Source organism: Triturus cristatus, chromosome 5_2 (genome assembly GCF_964204655.1).
Source record: "Triturus cristatus chromosome 5_2, aTriCri1.1, whole genome shotgun sequence".
NCBI lineage: Eukaryota > Metazoa > Chordata > Amphibia > Caudata > Salamandridae > Triturus > Triturus cristatus.
Window position 1 is genome coordinate 216,452,611 of NC_140588.1, and position 14,700 is coordinate 216,467,310.

Consider the following 14,700-nt stretch of genomic DNA (forward strand, 5'->3'; position numbering starts at 1 on the left):
CGGCTGCATCAAGGGCGTAGTGAATGGAGGTATTCGCAATTAATTGACCCTCTGAGGTGATCTCATATTGCCTTTATGTTCCTCAGATAGATGTTGGAGGAGTTTCTACATCTCGTCCCAATGAGCTCTGGTGTATCGGGAGAGCATGCCAAAAGAGTAGGTAAATCTCCATTGGCTGGCAGCCTAAGCAGCCACCCTCCTCTCTGCTTTATCTATCTTTTTATTTTCTTTGCCTGGTGGGAGTGTCTCACCAGATTTTTGCGATTTTAGCCATTTTCGCGCTGTAGCTACCACCAGAGAGTCAGGAGGGAGTTGGCCTCAAAAGTATGTAGGGTTAGTTGTGGGAGGTTTATAATTCTTATCAACCCTTGGAGTACTGCCACATGCCTTAACCGGGAATTTAAAGATATCAGGGATGTGTCTAAGCATCTACTTGAGCATTTGCATATACTGTGCGGAGCGTTGGCTATAGGAGAGGGTCTCAAACTAAAAATCTTCCTCTAGTGCTCCAGTGTGAAGCTGAACCTTATAGAGTATTTAGCTGCCCTACCTATGATGTTGTGGTAGGTAAGGGTGTCGAGTCGGGGAGACAGTTTTGCGTGGTAAATATCTGGATCTGTGTCAGTAGGTGGGTCCATGTCATACATGCCTCATAGGTCACCCTGAGGTGGAATGGAGCATTGATCTCCATCATGCCCGTCCCCCCCTGGAAAGAATGAATAGAACCCTCTGGGGAATATGATGCTGGTGTAGGAGCTGAAGGTGGTGGAGCAGGGGGTGGTGGTGGTGGTAGGATGGTATGTACATGGCTAGTTGCTTTGTCAGGTTTCTTTCTGTGCTTTGGTGGTATACTTATGTCCAACGCCTCCTGAAAAGTAAGTTGTCTCTTTGCTAGTTGTGTACCAGCATGGGGAGGTTTAGCCAGCATAGGTCCGGTGTCCGGATGAATGACCATATGATTTTGGCTTAAGACTATTTTCTCCTGTATATGTTGAAGCACAGATTCCACTCTTTCAGATTCAACTGTGTGCTTTGTTAAGGAGTATAAATTCGGCTCCGATGCCACCCTTGATGCTGAGCCTTTTGACTTCAAGCCTTTCAATGCTGACAATTTCGACACCGAGGCTTTAGATGTCGACAATCTTAGTTCGAAGGGGTAATTCAACTCAGAGGTGCAATGATGTTTCGGCACCAACACTCTGGAGTTTGACGCTCGGTTCGACTCTGATGGTGAGTGAGCCTATAGAAGAGCATGTGTTTTCTGCTGCATTTTTGGCACCGTGCCTCAGCATAACAGACAAAGCTGTTTGCAGGTATTGGGGGCCCACATAGGCCAAGTGACAGCCCCACTCAGGGGCTGCTGAGGGAAGGCATCAGTCGCATGCCAGCCAGGTTAGTTGCCAGTGCGGTTTGCGGCAGTGCCTTCCACAGACAATGCTCTTGAAGACCACGGTCTGCGTGATGGTGCCTGCTCAGTGCTCTGGTGATCTGACACACGCCGGATTGCGGAGGAAGATTGCCGAGTTGGGGGGAGTCTTGCGTACCCCAGAGCCTTGACAGTGCTATCTCACATTGCCCTCATCAACCTGGTTAAAGACAAGGTCCTCCCGGGTGCCAAACAGAGTACCTTGGATAAATATAAGCAGCCTGGAGAGTCGGCCTCCACAACAGGGACGTGCGGCCAAGAGGGCGTGATACCAGACAATGCCGCCCTTCTAGCAGCAATCACCTACTATGCTGGATGCGAAGATCAGAGCAGTTGGGTGGACGTCAAACTGCTTCGCCAGGTCCTCCGCAAAGCGTTTGAGCAGATCACGGAGGCAGAGAGAAGGGTGTTGGGAGTAGAGTATTCAGCAACTACCCTGCAGCGGACAATGACCAAACTCACTGCTGTGACGAAGGAGCTAGTGAAGGACGCAGAGGGCTGAGCCCGCCGACATGACCTATGGTTCGTGGGCTTTCCAGAGCGCTGTAAGGGACCCTTGATGGAGCGTTTTCTGGACCAATGGCTTAGTTCCCTCATGCCTCCGGAAGCCCTGTCATCCTGCTTTGTTATTGAGTGGGCCCACAGAGCGCTGGTGCGGCGCCCTCCGCCTGGGGCCCAGCCCCACCCAGCTATCGCGAGGCTCCTCAATTATAATAACAGTGTGTAGGAAGCTGGTTCTGTATATACTATACCAAAGTAAGGTATAGTGTGCACAGAGTCTAGCGGAACCCCAAAGTTAGGCAGGGGTGAAAGTAGATAATACTGTACTCTCTATTTTTGGTAGTGTGGGCGAGTAGTAAGGCTTTATCAGAGGGTAGTAGAAGCATTTATTGTACACACTCAGGCGAGAAATGATGCCACACACTCAAAGACTAAACTCAGACCAATTTGTTTGTATAAAAGAACAAGTTACTTACTTTTGGGAATGATGTATCTGTAATAAATGTATGTAGTTTATAGATTCCTTACCTTTAGAATTACCCCGAGGCATCAGACTGGGTACAGAGATCTTTTCTTTAGAGGTACCCCTGCACGTCGGTAGGTGCGCGCCGACCTCAGTTCTGACACTACTTTCCACGCCAGAAGCACAGAGCCATGCAAGACACTGACCAATGGTGCCATAACTAGGGCTCAGGAAGGGAGTCCCTATCCCTAGAAGTCAGTACGCAGAACGGGGAGGATGGGTGGGGCGGTAAGTAATCTAAAACTACATATGTCTCTTACAGATACATCGTTACCTAAGGTAAGTAACTTGTTCATCTGAAAGAGACTGTAGTTATAGATTCCTCACCTTTAGAATAGATACCCCAGCAATGCCAACCTCGGAGGTGGGTCTGCGAACCAAGTTCACACCAGAAAGTATTGGAGAACAGAGTGGAAGAAGTAGTCTTCTCTCCAGACTTGGCTGATCAGACAATAATGTTTGGTAAACTTGTGCAGAGATGCCCACGTGGCCGCCTGACAAACAACAAGGAGTGGGATGCCCCAAGGTAGTAGTAGCTGCCGTTGCCCTGGTGGAGTGGGCACACAGTCCCACTGGGGCTTCCTTCTTTGTCAAGGAGTAGCAGATTTTAATGCAAAGGACAACCCATTGAGAGATGGTGCATTTTTGTACAGCCCGACCTTTCTTGGCCCCCACATATCCAACTAAGAAGTGATCGTCCACCCGGAAATCTTTTGTGAGGTCGAGATAGAAAGACAGCGCACGTTTTGGGTCCAGGCGGTGGAGTCTCTCCTCCTCCTTGGAAGGGAGCAGAGCTGGGAAGAAGGTGGGCAAAGTGATAGTCTGTCCTATTTGGAAAGAGGTAACCACTTTAGGAAGAAAAGAGGGTCTTGTGCAAAGAACTACTTAGTCCGGATGAACAGTAAGTAAAGGAGGCTTTGAAGCTCACTCACCCTTCTAGCAGAGGTGATGGCAACAAGGAAAGCGGTCTTCAGAGTGAGGAGCCTGAGAGGACAGTTGAGAAGAGGCTCGAAGGGAGCACACATAAGATAGAATAAGACCAGATTCAAGTTCCACTGGGGCACTATGAACGGAGAAGGGGGAAAGAGGTGAGGAATGCCCTTTAGAAATCCATTTACTGTAGGGGACTTGAAAAGAGAAGGCTGATCAGGAAGGCGAAGAAAGGCAGATATGGCCGAAAGGTAGCCTTTTAAGAGTGCCCAAGGCAGAGCCCTGCTGGGCCAAAGAAAGTATATACAAGAAAATCTCAAAAGAGGGGCAGAAAGGGGATTCACAGCCTTTGCTGTGCACCATGCCACAAACTTGTTATACCTGCAGGCGTATAACGTCTTAGTGAAGAGACGTCTGGCTGCCAAGATGATATTACAGACTTCAGGAGGAAGGTCAAAAGCAGTCAACTGTCGCCGCTCAATCCCCCCGCAAGGATGTGGGGGGTGGAAAGTTTTGGGTGAAGGACCCTCCCCTGCTGCTGCGACAAAAGATCCTCATGAAGAGGAAGTCTGATCGGAGGATCGATGGCCATGCTCAATAGCTCGGGTACCAGACTCTTCGTGCCCCGTCCGGAGCCACAAGAATGACTTGGGACTGGTCGCACTTGATCTTCTTCAGCACTCTGGGTAGAAGTGGTACAGGCGGAAAGGCGTACAGGAGGCCGCAGTTACACTCACTATGAAAAGCATCGCAGAGTGAGTGCCGCCTTGGAAATTCCAACACGCAGGATTGCTGATATTGCGCGTTCTCTTCGGTTGCGAACAGATCTAACCAAGGCTCTCTACACTGCTGAAAGAGACCTTGCACCACCTCCGAGTGAAGACGCCATTCGTGATCCAGCATGCACCGACGGCTAAGTTCATCTACCCTGGCGTTCAGAGAACCTGCCAAGTGTTGAAGCACCAGGGATATGCCCCAATGTTCCAGCCATGTCCAAAAGGGAAGAGCCTCCTGACATAGGGTCCACGACCCCACCGCACCCTGTTTGTTGCAGTACCACATGGCAGTGGTGTTGTCTGTAAACACCTGCACTACTCTTCCTTTGCCCGACCTACAGAAAGGCGGTAAAACTGGACTTCTACGCCAGTTTACCTCCTTTCCTGTCTTCTCCATCTCGCTTATTTAGCTTGGCAATTATGTTTTTATTGTTCTCATCAGCAGCAACATGGCAGTGTTGGAGAACAAGTGCCTAATAAATATCTCTCAATCTCTCACAACCATAAAAACTAAAGAGAAAAAAAAACATATTAACAAAAAATTGTAAATATATGCTTGATAGCTCAGTTCAACAAAGCAAAAGGACCAATCTTGGAATTGTGAATGGTTCCATGTGCCAGCCTTTGAAAATAGCAAAGTGATTTGTCAGGCATTTCAACATTAGAAATCGATCAATACTGCATGTATGAGTTTCTTTTTTACCAGCATAGATTCATGCCATGAATATCTGCAATGTGAAAAAAACGTCCTAGCATCCTTTGTGGAGCTGTCAAAAGAATCATTTGAGCAAACAACCACCCCCAACATAGGGATATCCTTGAAGAACAGACCTGACACTCAAATGATGTGTGTGCCCATTCACCCATCGGCCTAAGGAATAAAGATCTCCGCAAAGTAGGCCCCATCACGGGTGCCTGATCGGGCATTGCAGCGCCGGCCCGAGTAGGAGCAGACCCGATGATGAAGCAAGACACCTACTTGCCGGGTGTGTGAGGGCCTTTTTCCGAAAAGGAGATGACTCTCCTGTTCTATTACTCCTTACAGTATCTTTTTATTCTCGCTTACAACCTGTCTTTTTCATTAGGAACTGCATACCATTACTGTTTATCTAGTTCTGCGGGCATGTATGCTGGACCTGGTTGACAAAAGCCCTCCTCCTTTCCCCCTTTTTTGACTCTGCCCATTCACAGCAAAGGTTAACTATAACAATATGTTGGCCCAACACTGAAATTAACAAAGCCCAACAGTCAGCACAATTTTCAAAGGACAATTATATGCTATTAAATTCAACTATTTTGCATCAAACTTTTTAAACCAAAATGTTATCAAGAGGATTACCTGCCACTCCGCTTCCGCATACTTGTCTAAATGATTTTTTATGTTGCACCATACAAGCAAACTTGATCATTAATTTCTAGCAGAACAGACACTCTGAGATTCAAGTGTTTGAATTATGGACAGCCATCCCTTGTATCCTGTATCACTATCAAAAGTGTAGGGTGCAATATATAAGAAGAAAGTATATATAACAGAAAGTTTTACCTGCATCTTTTTTTTTTTTTTTTTAATGTATTTTTATTTGCTTTTCAGAACATTCATACAAACAATGCGATCAAAGCCCAGCACTTACAGGAGGCATAACAAGGCACAGCTTCGTACCGTCAATTCTAATCTGTACTAACAGTGGTATAGCTCCCCCTACAACCCTGTGGAGTAGTCCCCTGTAATTCCTCCAGCCAGTGTCCACCTTCCGGCAGCTTGCTCAGGTATAATTCACGGATGCTTCACTCACAAGGCTCCTTGGTGCTATCGATACCAGTAAACCAAAACCTAGCTACTACCCTATAGTATGACCCTCCCCTCGCCCCCCATCCCCCTCCCTCCCCCCCTCCGGCATGACTTATTGAGTGGATACATGTCAAGAAAGTTTTACCTGCATCTTCCGGAGTTGCAGACATGTTCTGGTGTTTTTTCATGTGTTTCTTGCACTGAATATTTTTTCGGAAAGTTTCTTCGCAGATTGGGCATTTGAAAGGCTTCATGCTTATGTGAGTTATCATGTGTCTTGTAAGACTGCCATTGGTGGTAAAGTGTGCTGAACAAACACTGCAACTGTATGCTTTGACCCCTAAAATAGAAAGATAAAGTTAACTTTATGGTGACACGTGCACATTCATCAATGGGAGGGGCTATCTTCAGCCAGAAGTGGAACCATAAATATTTACACATAGCCGTCAAGCCAAAGCTGTAATTAGTTGGTACTAAGCATGCATACCAAACGCATGCCCAATGCTCATTTCCCCACCTGTGCTTATTCACATCCACCTCCGATCCCTTTACATAAGTGAGACAGCGAACTGACTAGGTAGATAACAAAAGTGGGAGAATGGTGGGTGTTGGCAGTAGATGAAAGCATAGAAAATCATGAGTCACCTTAAATTATCCCATCTTCTGGCTCACTTAGTACAAATGTAAGCAACAGATTTCACACTACCAGATAAAGGTGCACAGGAAAAACACCATTGAGGTTAACATGTTCCTGAGAACTTTCTGGCCCTTAGGTGATTAGGATGTATGTAAAACTATACCTACAAGATTGTGCTAGAATTTACCACTTTGACAACAAAGTTAATTTACTATCAGAAAAGGCTGTTTAATTTTATATCTTTTTTCTACTCATACTAATGGATACTTTATTTTAGATTATTTGTTTTCTAAAACAGAGGGATCAACCGGTCTATAAAAGCAAATTTCTTTTTTTTGGGGGGGTTGGAAAGTTTTATTTTTTTTATTTTATTTGTACATTTTCAAAAGCAATAAACAACATATTTATCCAAATCAGAGCATTGGTACAGCATAGACATGTTATATAACTCATTTAGCATGACAAAGTATCACAGAACTTAATAATGCAAGTACATACAGATATGGCAGTAATTAAAAGCGCATTGTGAGACAGCATAGGGAGAAGCAGTCTTACAACACACAACGGGCATCAAATAGCAGTTATCGATAACAGATAAGTTGTGAGCGGACCCCAACTATCCCGTGGTTTGGACGCTGTAGGCAATTCCTCCGCATAGCATGTGAGCTGATCCCGACAATATGACAGATCCTGCAACCATAGTTTAGTGGTAGGCACAGGCCTGCCACCACAGCATAAGGAGACCCTGCGTTTAGCCAACAATAGTGCTATGGCCACAAACCTCCTGTTAGACGCCTTAATATTAGAGACCCAACAGGCACAATTGTGGGGTACATTCCATGGGCCCATCTACCATCAGATGTAAAATCTGTGTGACTGAAGTCCAGTACTCATGCACCTTGGGGCATTCCCAAGCTAAATGGTATAAATTAGCACTAGGTGCGCCACAACTTTTAGTTGTCAGCATCCCGCAACCCACATCTATGGAGCTGAGCTGGAGTATAATACAATTGATGTAGATATTTAAAATGCACTAATCGTAAATTGCCATTTGCCGTCAACTGACCCGTCAAATGGCAACTGCCAAACCACTCATCTTCAGAAAGCGGAGCAGGCAGCATGGCATTCCATTTCGCTGACGCAGACATGCCTACAGCAGTTACATCCTCTGAGATGCCTGATATAGTCTAGTGACTAGCTTGGCTCTAGATGTGGTAGTATAAATAAGTTGCCGTGCTTCAAGTGCCGGTGGTTCTGTAGGAAATTGTGGATAAACCGCATGCACAGCGGAGCGTTGCCTAGTGTAGACAAATAGTTGCATGGTGGTGGCATTGCCCCGGCATTTATATTATCTGAAGCTATGAATTGATCTCCAGGAAGCACATCTACCATTGGTGACATATCCATATCTTTAAGGGTCTTTAATGTGCCAATTTCTCTAGTGACAGATAGTTCTGAGTGATGCAGTAGTGGCATGCTAGGTGCATATAATGGCAATTTCTACACTCGCTTGCCCAATTCTCGCCAGGCCTTAGACGTGGTTTGTACAGGGTCAAACTCCCCTTTTTCAAATAATGTGTGCCTATTGACTATCATGGCTTTGAGCGGTATTGGGTGCATAGCTCCCGCCTCCACTGCCACATGAGGAATATATGCTGGGTCGTGTTACCAATAGTAGGTGCAATGCGCCTGTGCGAAGAGATAGTAAAGATGGAAGTCAGGTGCTGCAAACCCCCCCTATTCATAAGGAAGGGTAAGTGTCTCCCATTTAAGCCGAGGCTTTTTACCTCCCCAGGCTAACGTGATCAAAAAGGATCGAAGCCTGTCAAAAAAGTATTGTGTTAAATGCACAGGAATGTTTAAAAAAAGATACAGAAAGCGTGGAAGGATTACCATCTTCATAAGCGCTGTGCGATCCGCAAATGACAGGGGCAACTTAATCCAGCGACTCACTTGTCCCTCAAGTCGCGTGATAGCTGTGCCATAGTTAGATCGTATGACAGCCTGCGGATCCCAGATTCATAAGTATTTTACAGTGTCTGTGCACCATGTTAATGGGTATTCCATGTCAAATGGATGTGTACAATCCGTGAGGGGCAATATAACCAATTTAGACCAGTTGATGCCCAGTCCTGAGAACCGTTCAAATCGGATATATTCCCGAATAAGTTGTGCAAGGTACAAGTTGTGCAGGGTCACGGGCATATAGCACCATATCAACAGCATACATGGAGAATGCAAGAGGACGTTGTAAAAATAGTAATGCAGTTTGAGCATGGCGCTGCTTTAAGATACAAGCTAACGGTTCAAGTATGAGAGCAAATCACAAGGGCGACAGCGGACACCATTGCCGTGTGCCGTGCTGTATGTGAATTTTCTCCGATAGCTGCCCATTAACTCTTACCCGTGCTACAGGATTGGTATACAACAATTTTATCCAGTTATTAAAAACAAATGGGACTCCCATGCGATGTAGAATTGTAAGCATATATGACCAGGATATCGAATCAAAAGCTTTTGCAGCGTCAAGAAGCACTGCCACCGCCAGTAGAGTAGGCTCTAGTACATGCATCACAGTAAAGAGCTACGCAAATTATGTGACGTAGATCGGGTTGGAACAAACCCCGGTTGATCAGGAAGAACCATGACGGGAAGAGGAAGTTTCAATCTAGTTGCTAATACTTTCGATAATATTTTCACGTCTGTGTTCATCAAGGATAAGGGTCGATAAGAATCGCACCTATCCGGCGATTTTTCAAGTTTCAAGAGCTTGGCAACTAGTGCCTCGCGCAGGGTGGGTGGCAAACACTGAGTCTCATACGCCTCCTCATATAATTGAAGGAGGTATGGGGCTAACTGATCGATATATTCTTTATAAAACACTGCTGGCAACCCATCAGTGCCCGCAGCTTTCCCATTCGGCAAAGCAATGATTGCGTCTCGCACTTCATCTAGAGTGATAGGATGTATCAAGAACTCTCGTTGCCCACGTGATAGCCACACTAAAGCGACATCGTCAAGATATTGCGCGAGTTCCACCTCATCTGCAGTTGGCCGGTGAGCATACATCCCGGCATAGTAATCTGCAAATGTTTTCAAAATAGTAGGTGTCACATGTTGAAAATTCCCCAGTGATCAAACTGGACACGGAAACATTTTCGTAGTACCTCTGCATACAGGAGGTCTCACCTTGTGGCTCCGTACTGATGTCATTCCGCTCCATATCTATAAAGGTGCCACTCCTGTGCGCTGACGTGTGTTGCTTTCAGACCGTCCATGCCTTCAATGAGGAGCCCCAAAAGCATATTGGTATATCAGTGTAAAGATTCCTAGACGTGGGATCTTATTAATGGATGAAGTCCAACTGCAGAACGGGGTGGGAGGATTGGTGTGACATCTGCGGCTAGATAAGTCTCTCTACCAGAAAGAATGGCATAAACGTATTCTTCTGATAGAGAATTCTAGCCGCAGATTCCTCACCAACTGAATAGATACTAAAGCAATACTTAAGGGAGTAGGGCTGTAGATGGACTCAAACCTGAAAGTCCAGCAGGACTGGGCAGGCAAAGTGCCCTTCTCTGTGGTCTTGGCTGTCCTGACAATAGTTCTTCGTGAAGGTATGGAGGGACTACCATGTAGCTGCCTGGCAAATGGCTAGGATAAGGACACTGCATGCTAATACAGCGGTAGCAGCTTTGGCCCTGGTGGAATGGGCATGCAGTCCTTGCGGCTGCTGGATCTTGGCCAGTGCATAACAGATCATAATGCAGAGCACAATCCATTGTGAAATAGTACGTTTCTTTACAGCCTTGCCATTTTTAACTTCGACAAACCCCACTGAGCTGATCGTCCACCCGGTTGTCTTTGGTGCAATCAATGTAGAAGCTGAGCCCTCTCTTAGGATCCAAGAAATGGAGCCTCTCCTCCTCCTTATGTGGATGAGGTGGAGCATAGAACGCCAACAGAATGATGAATTGGTCGTCGTGGAACAGTGTGACAACTTTTGGGAGAAATTATGCTCTAGTGCGCAGAATCAGCTTGTAGGGGAAAAACGTACCGTATGGGGGATAAATACCAACCGCGGTCCGTGCGGCTAACAGCGGTGGGGCCGTGTAAGGGGGGATTTTGAGGGACGATGCCGAAGGAAAATTAAATAATCAATTTCCCCTCTGCATCGTCCCTCGAAATCCCCCCTTACGGCCCCACCTCTGTTACCTTCATGGACCGCGGCTGATAAACACAAAGCATGAAGCTCACTCACATGCCATGCTGAAGTGATGACAACTAGGAACACAGTTTTGATGATGAGAAGCTGTTAAAGACAACTGTGGAGCAGGCTATAATGGAGTACACATCAGATATGCAAGGACAAGACAGGTGCCACTGAGGCATCACAAACAGCGATGGGGAAAACATATGTTGCAGCCCCTTCAAAAAACGCCATTACACAGGTGATTTAAAGAAAGAGGGCTGATCAGGCAACCATACGAAGGTCAAGAGTGCCGAATTATAACCTTCAACGGAGCCCAGAGCAAGGCCTTCCCGGTCAAGAGACAAAACAATTAATAAAACATCAAACAGTTTAGCTTGGTGAGGATCAATGTAATAAGTGGACACCTAACCACTAATTTGTCCCAACAACAGGTAAATACAGTTTTGTCTAGGGACGCTTGGCTGCCAAGATGACATCAACCACTTCCTGGGGAGGTTCAAAGGTGTTCAGCTGTTGCCACTCAATCTCCACAAATGAGCGTGGAGATTGTGAAGGTTATGGTGGAGAAAGAAATGGTTAATTATTTGTAGATGTAGTTTTGCAGCTTGAAAGGTTTTCTGGATGCAACTGCTTTGCATCTATTCTGCCATCTAGTGGTTGGGTCCGGAACCGTGTTTTCTCCGACTTCTCTCTGCTTCTCCCTTTTTTTGGCATCGTTGACCACCACTTGGAGATATGTCTATACCCTGTCCGATGATACATCACTTGGCCTCCAAAGACGGCTAAATGCTATAACAGTTTACTCAGAAACACTAATTTAAGGGTGAATAAAGGAAACACCAAAATTATGATCATGGAGGCTTCAGGTGTGACTTCTTAAAATCAATGGTTTTACGAGGGGTCCAAACTCGAAATTGTAAAGGCATATAATTAACTAAGGACACTCTTTCCCAATAATCTTTCATGGTCGAATCACATTAAGAGGCACATTTCTAAAGCCACTGCAAAAGGTTTTTTTTTTTGGTCTTAAAGATTATTTTTTTATTGTGTGAGGGGCAAGCAGAGACATTTCCTCCGTTACAGGTGTACATCTCAAAAACGTAATCATCAGTGTTCTACGCAGTGGAAGCCCATCCAGTTGCTGCCTGAAAAGTTATAACAGCATGGAGTCTAAAATTTGGAAATTTTACTTGGATCTGGAACAGCATCCTCAATTGAAATGATTTGTTTAGAGCAGGCATTAACAAGTATTATTTAGAGGGATTTTGGTCGAATTCTATGCTATGCCGACAGGCATTATTCTAGTCGTGAAAATGTTATATGGCGTGCATTTCAGCACAATTCTGAAAAGATTCTTACCTCTACAAAACTATTTTGGTATCCAACTAGATCTTTCGAAAGATAAAATCTTTGTGAATAATAAACTTAAACGTTCAAGATTACAAATGAACTGCTCATATGTAACTCGTGGTACAATGCAATTTTATTTAAGAGCAGACTTAGAACCTCAGGCTCGGAATACCTATATGAAGTTGAAATTCAGCCTGCTTCAATTAAATGTTAATCCTTGGGCAAAAGTCCGAGGAGTACAAGGGCCATGCAATTGTCAATTTTGTATCACCATGATACCAAATATAGTTCATGTGCTGTTCTTTGGCCCAGACTTAGCAGCTGCAACATTTTATATGCTGCTACATCATGGAAAAGAATATGCTACTTACCAGTATGCATCTGTTCTTGGCATGTAGAGCTGCAGATCTACACACTGTGCATTGATCGCCATCTGGTGTTTGGCCCGGATGTTTGCAGTTGTTTTTCTCTTGGAAAGTCTTTGGAAGTCACGAGGTATGTGACTCCTCCTTTGGATCATATTGCGCATGGGCTTCGGCTCCATCCTCAGATTGTTTTTCGCCAGCGGGGAAATGATGGAGCTTTGTAAGAAACAGGAAAGATGCCCATGTGTGCTGTATCTAATTAAGATAAAACTGGAACAGATAAAGGTAGCCGGGGAGGCGGGTGGGCGTGTGTAGATCTGCAGCTCTACATACCAAGAACAGATGCATATTGGTAAGTAGCATATTCCGTTCGAGGCATATGAGCTGCAGATTACACACTGTGCATAGATTATATAGCAGTACTCGCTCCTAGCGGCGACCACCAGTATCTGGTGCAGTTGTTTGAAACAATGTTTTGAGGACAGCCTGGCCCACACTAGCTTGTTGCTTAGTTTGCACATCTACACAATAGTGTTTAGTGAAAGTGTGCGGTGTAGACCATGTAGCTGCTCTGCAGATATCATCTAAGGGGATGTTCCCTAAAAATGCCATGGAAGCGCCTATCTTACGTGTAGAGTGGGCTTTAGGGGGAACAGATAGCGTTTGTTTTGCTTTGTGGTAGCAAATCTGTATGCATTTAACAATCCACCTTGCTATCCCAGATTTGGAGATGGGGTTGCCATTGTGTGGTGGTGAGAAAGACACGAATAGTTGTTTGGTCTTACGAAAAGGTTGTGTTCTCTCGATGTAGTAGAGTAAACCTCTTTTGACATCTAGGGTGTGTAGAGCTCTTTCTGCAATGGTTTGTGGCTGCGAGAAGAACACAGGCAGTTCCACAGATTGATTGAGGTGAAAGGGAGAAATGACTTTAGGAAGGAATTTTGGATTAGTGCGGAGAACAACCTTATTATGATGCATTTGCAGAAAGGGTTCTTGAATGGTGAGTGCTTGTATCTCACTGACCCTTCTGAGCGAAATAATGGCTACAAGGAAAGCAGTTTTCCATGTTAAAAATTGAAGCTCACATTTATGTAGAGGTTTAAATGGAGGGCCCATTAGTCTCGTGAGAACGATGTTTAGGTTCCACACAGGTGAGGGTGGCACTCTGGGGGGAATTATTCTCTTAAGGCCTTCCATGAAGGCTTTTATGGCAGGTACTCTGAAGAGTGATAGATGTTGTCTATTTTGTAGATATGCTGCTATGGCAGCAAGGTGAAGTCTTATAGACATGTAGGCTAGGTTGCATCTTTGTAGGTGTAGTAAGTAGCCTATGATGTGTTGGATAGACACATCTAAGGGATTAACGTTATTGTTCTGACAATAGGTCACGAAACGTTTCCACTTGGCTGCGTAGCAAGCTCTAGTGGTAGGTCGTCTAGCTTGTTTAATGATGTTCATGCAGTCAGGGGAAAGATTAAGGTAACCAAATTCTAGGATTTCAGGAGCCAGATCGCAAGGTTGAGCTGAGCTGGGTCCGGGTGTGTGATCTCTCCATGGTTCTGGGTTAAGAGGCATGGAGAGAGGTGTAACTTTTGGTGCGGAACTACGGAGAGTTCCAGCAATGTGGTGTACCACGGCTGTCTGGCCCAAGTTGGAGCAACTAGGATGAGAGTTAGGGAATGGTGCTGTAGTTTGTGCACCACTAATGGAATGGGTGGGAGAGACGGAAAAGCGTACGCAAATCTGCCTGACCAGTTCATCCATATCGCATTGCCTTTGGACAATGGGTGTGGATATCTGGCGGCGAAGCTTCAGCATTTGGCGTTTTCGTGGGTGGCGAAGAGGTCTATCTGTGGTTGCCCCCACATTTGAAAGAATGGTTGAAGAACTTGTGGATGAAGTTCCCACTCGTGGATCTGTTGTGTTTGACGGCTCAACAGATCTGCAATGGTGTTTTGGACTCCTGGGACATGTTGGGCTAGGAGAAAAATATTCTGGAGGTATGGCCCGCCTCCATATGCTCTATGCTAGCTGAGAGAGCTGCAGAGTGTGTGCCGCCCTGTTTTTGGATGTAATACATGGATGTCATGTTGTCTGTGCGGACTAAGACAGCCTTGCCTGAGACATGACTTTGAAAGGCTTTTAGGGCTAGGAAAATGGCCAGTAACTCCAGATGGTTGATGTGGTGTA

The 14,700-nt window shown here is 45.4% G+C and overlaps 1 protein-coding gene across 3 annotated transcripts in view; it reads right to left on the reverse strand.

Annotated features, from left to right (window-relative positions):
- The window catches only part of ZNF236 (zinc finger protein 236), a 1,017,074-nt gene that overhangs the window by 478,623 nt on the left and 523,751 nt on the right, over positions 1–14,700 (reverse strand). For all 3 annotated transcript variants that reach the window (XM_085606997.1, XM_085606996.1, XM_085606998.1), the window contains exon 19: positions 6,091–6,285. In XM_085606997.1, the coding sequence (XP_085463123.1) occupies positions 6,091–6,285 (195 nt within the window). The remainder of the gene's footprint in view (positions 1–6,090; positions 6,286–14,700) is intronic.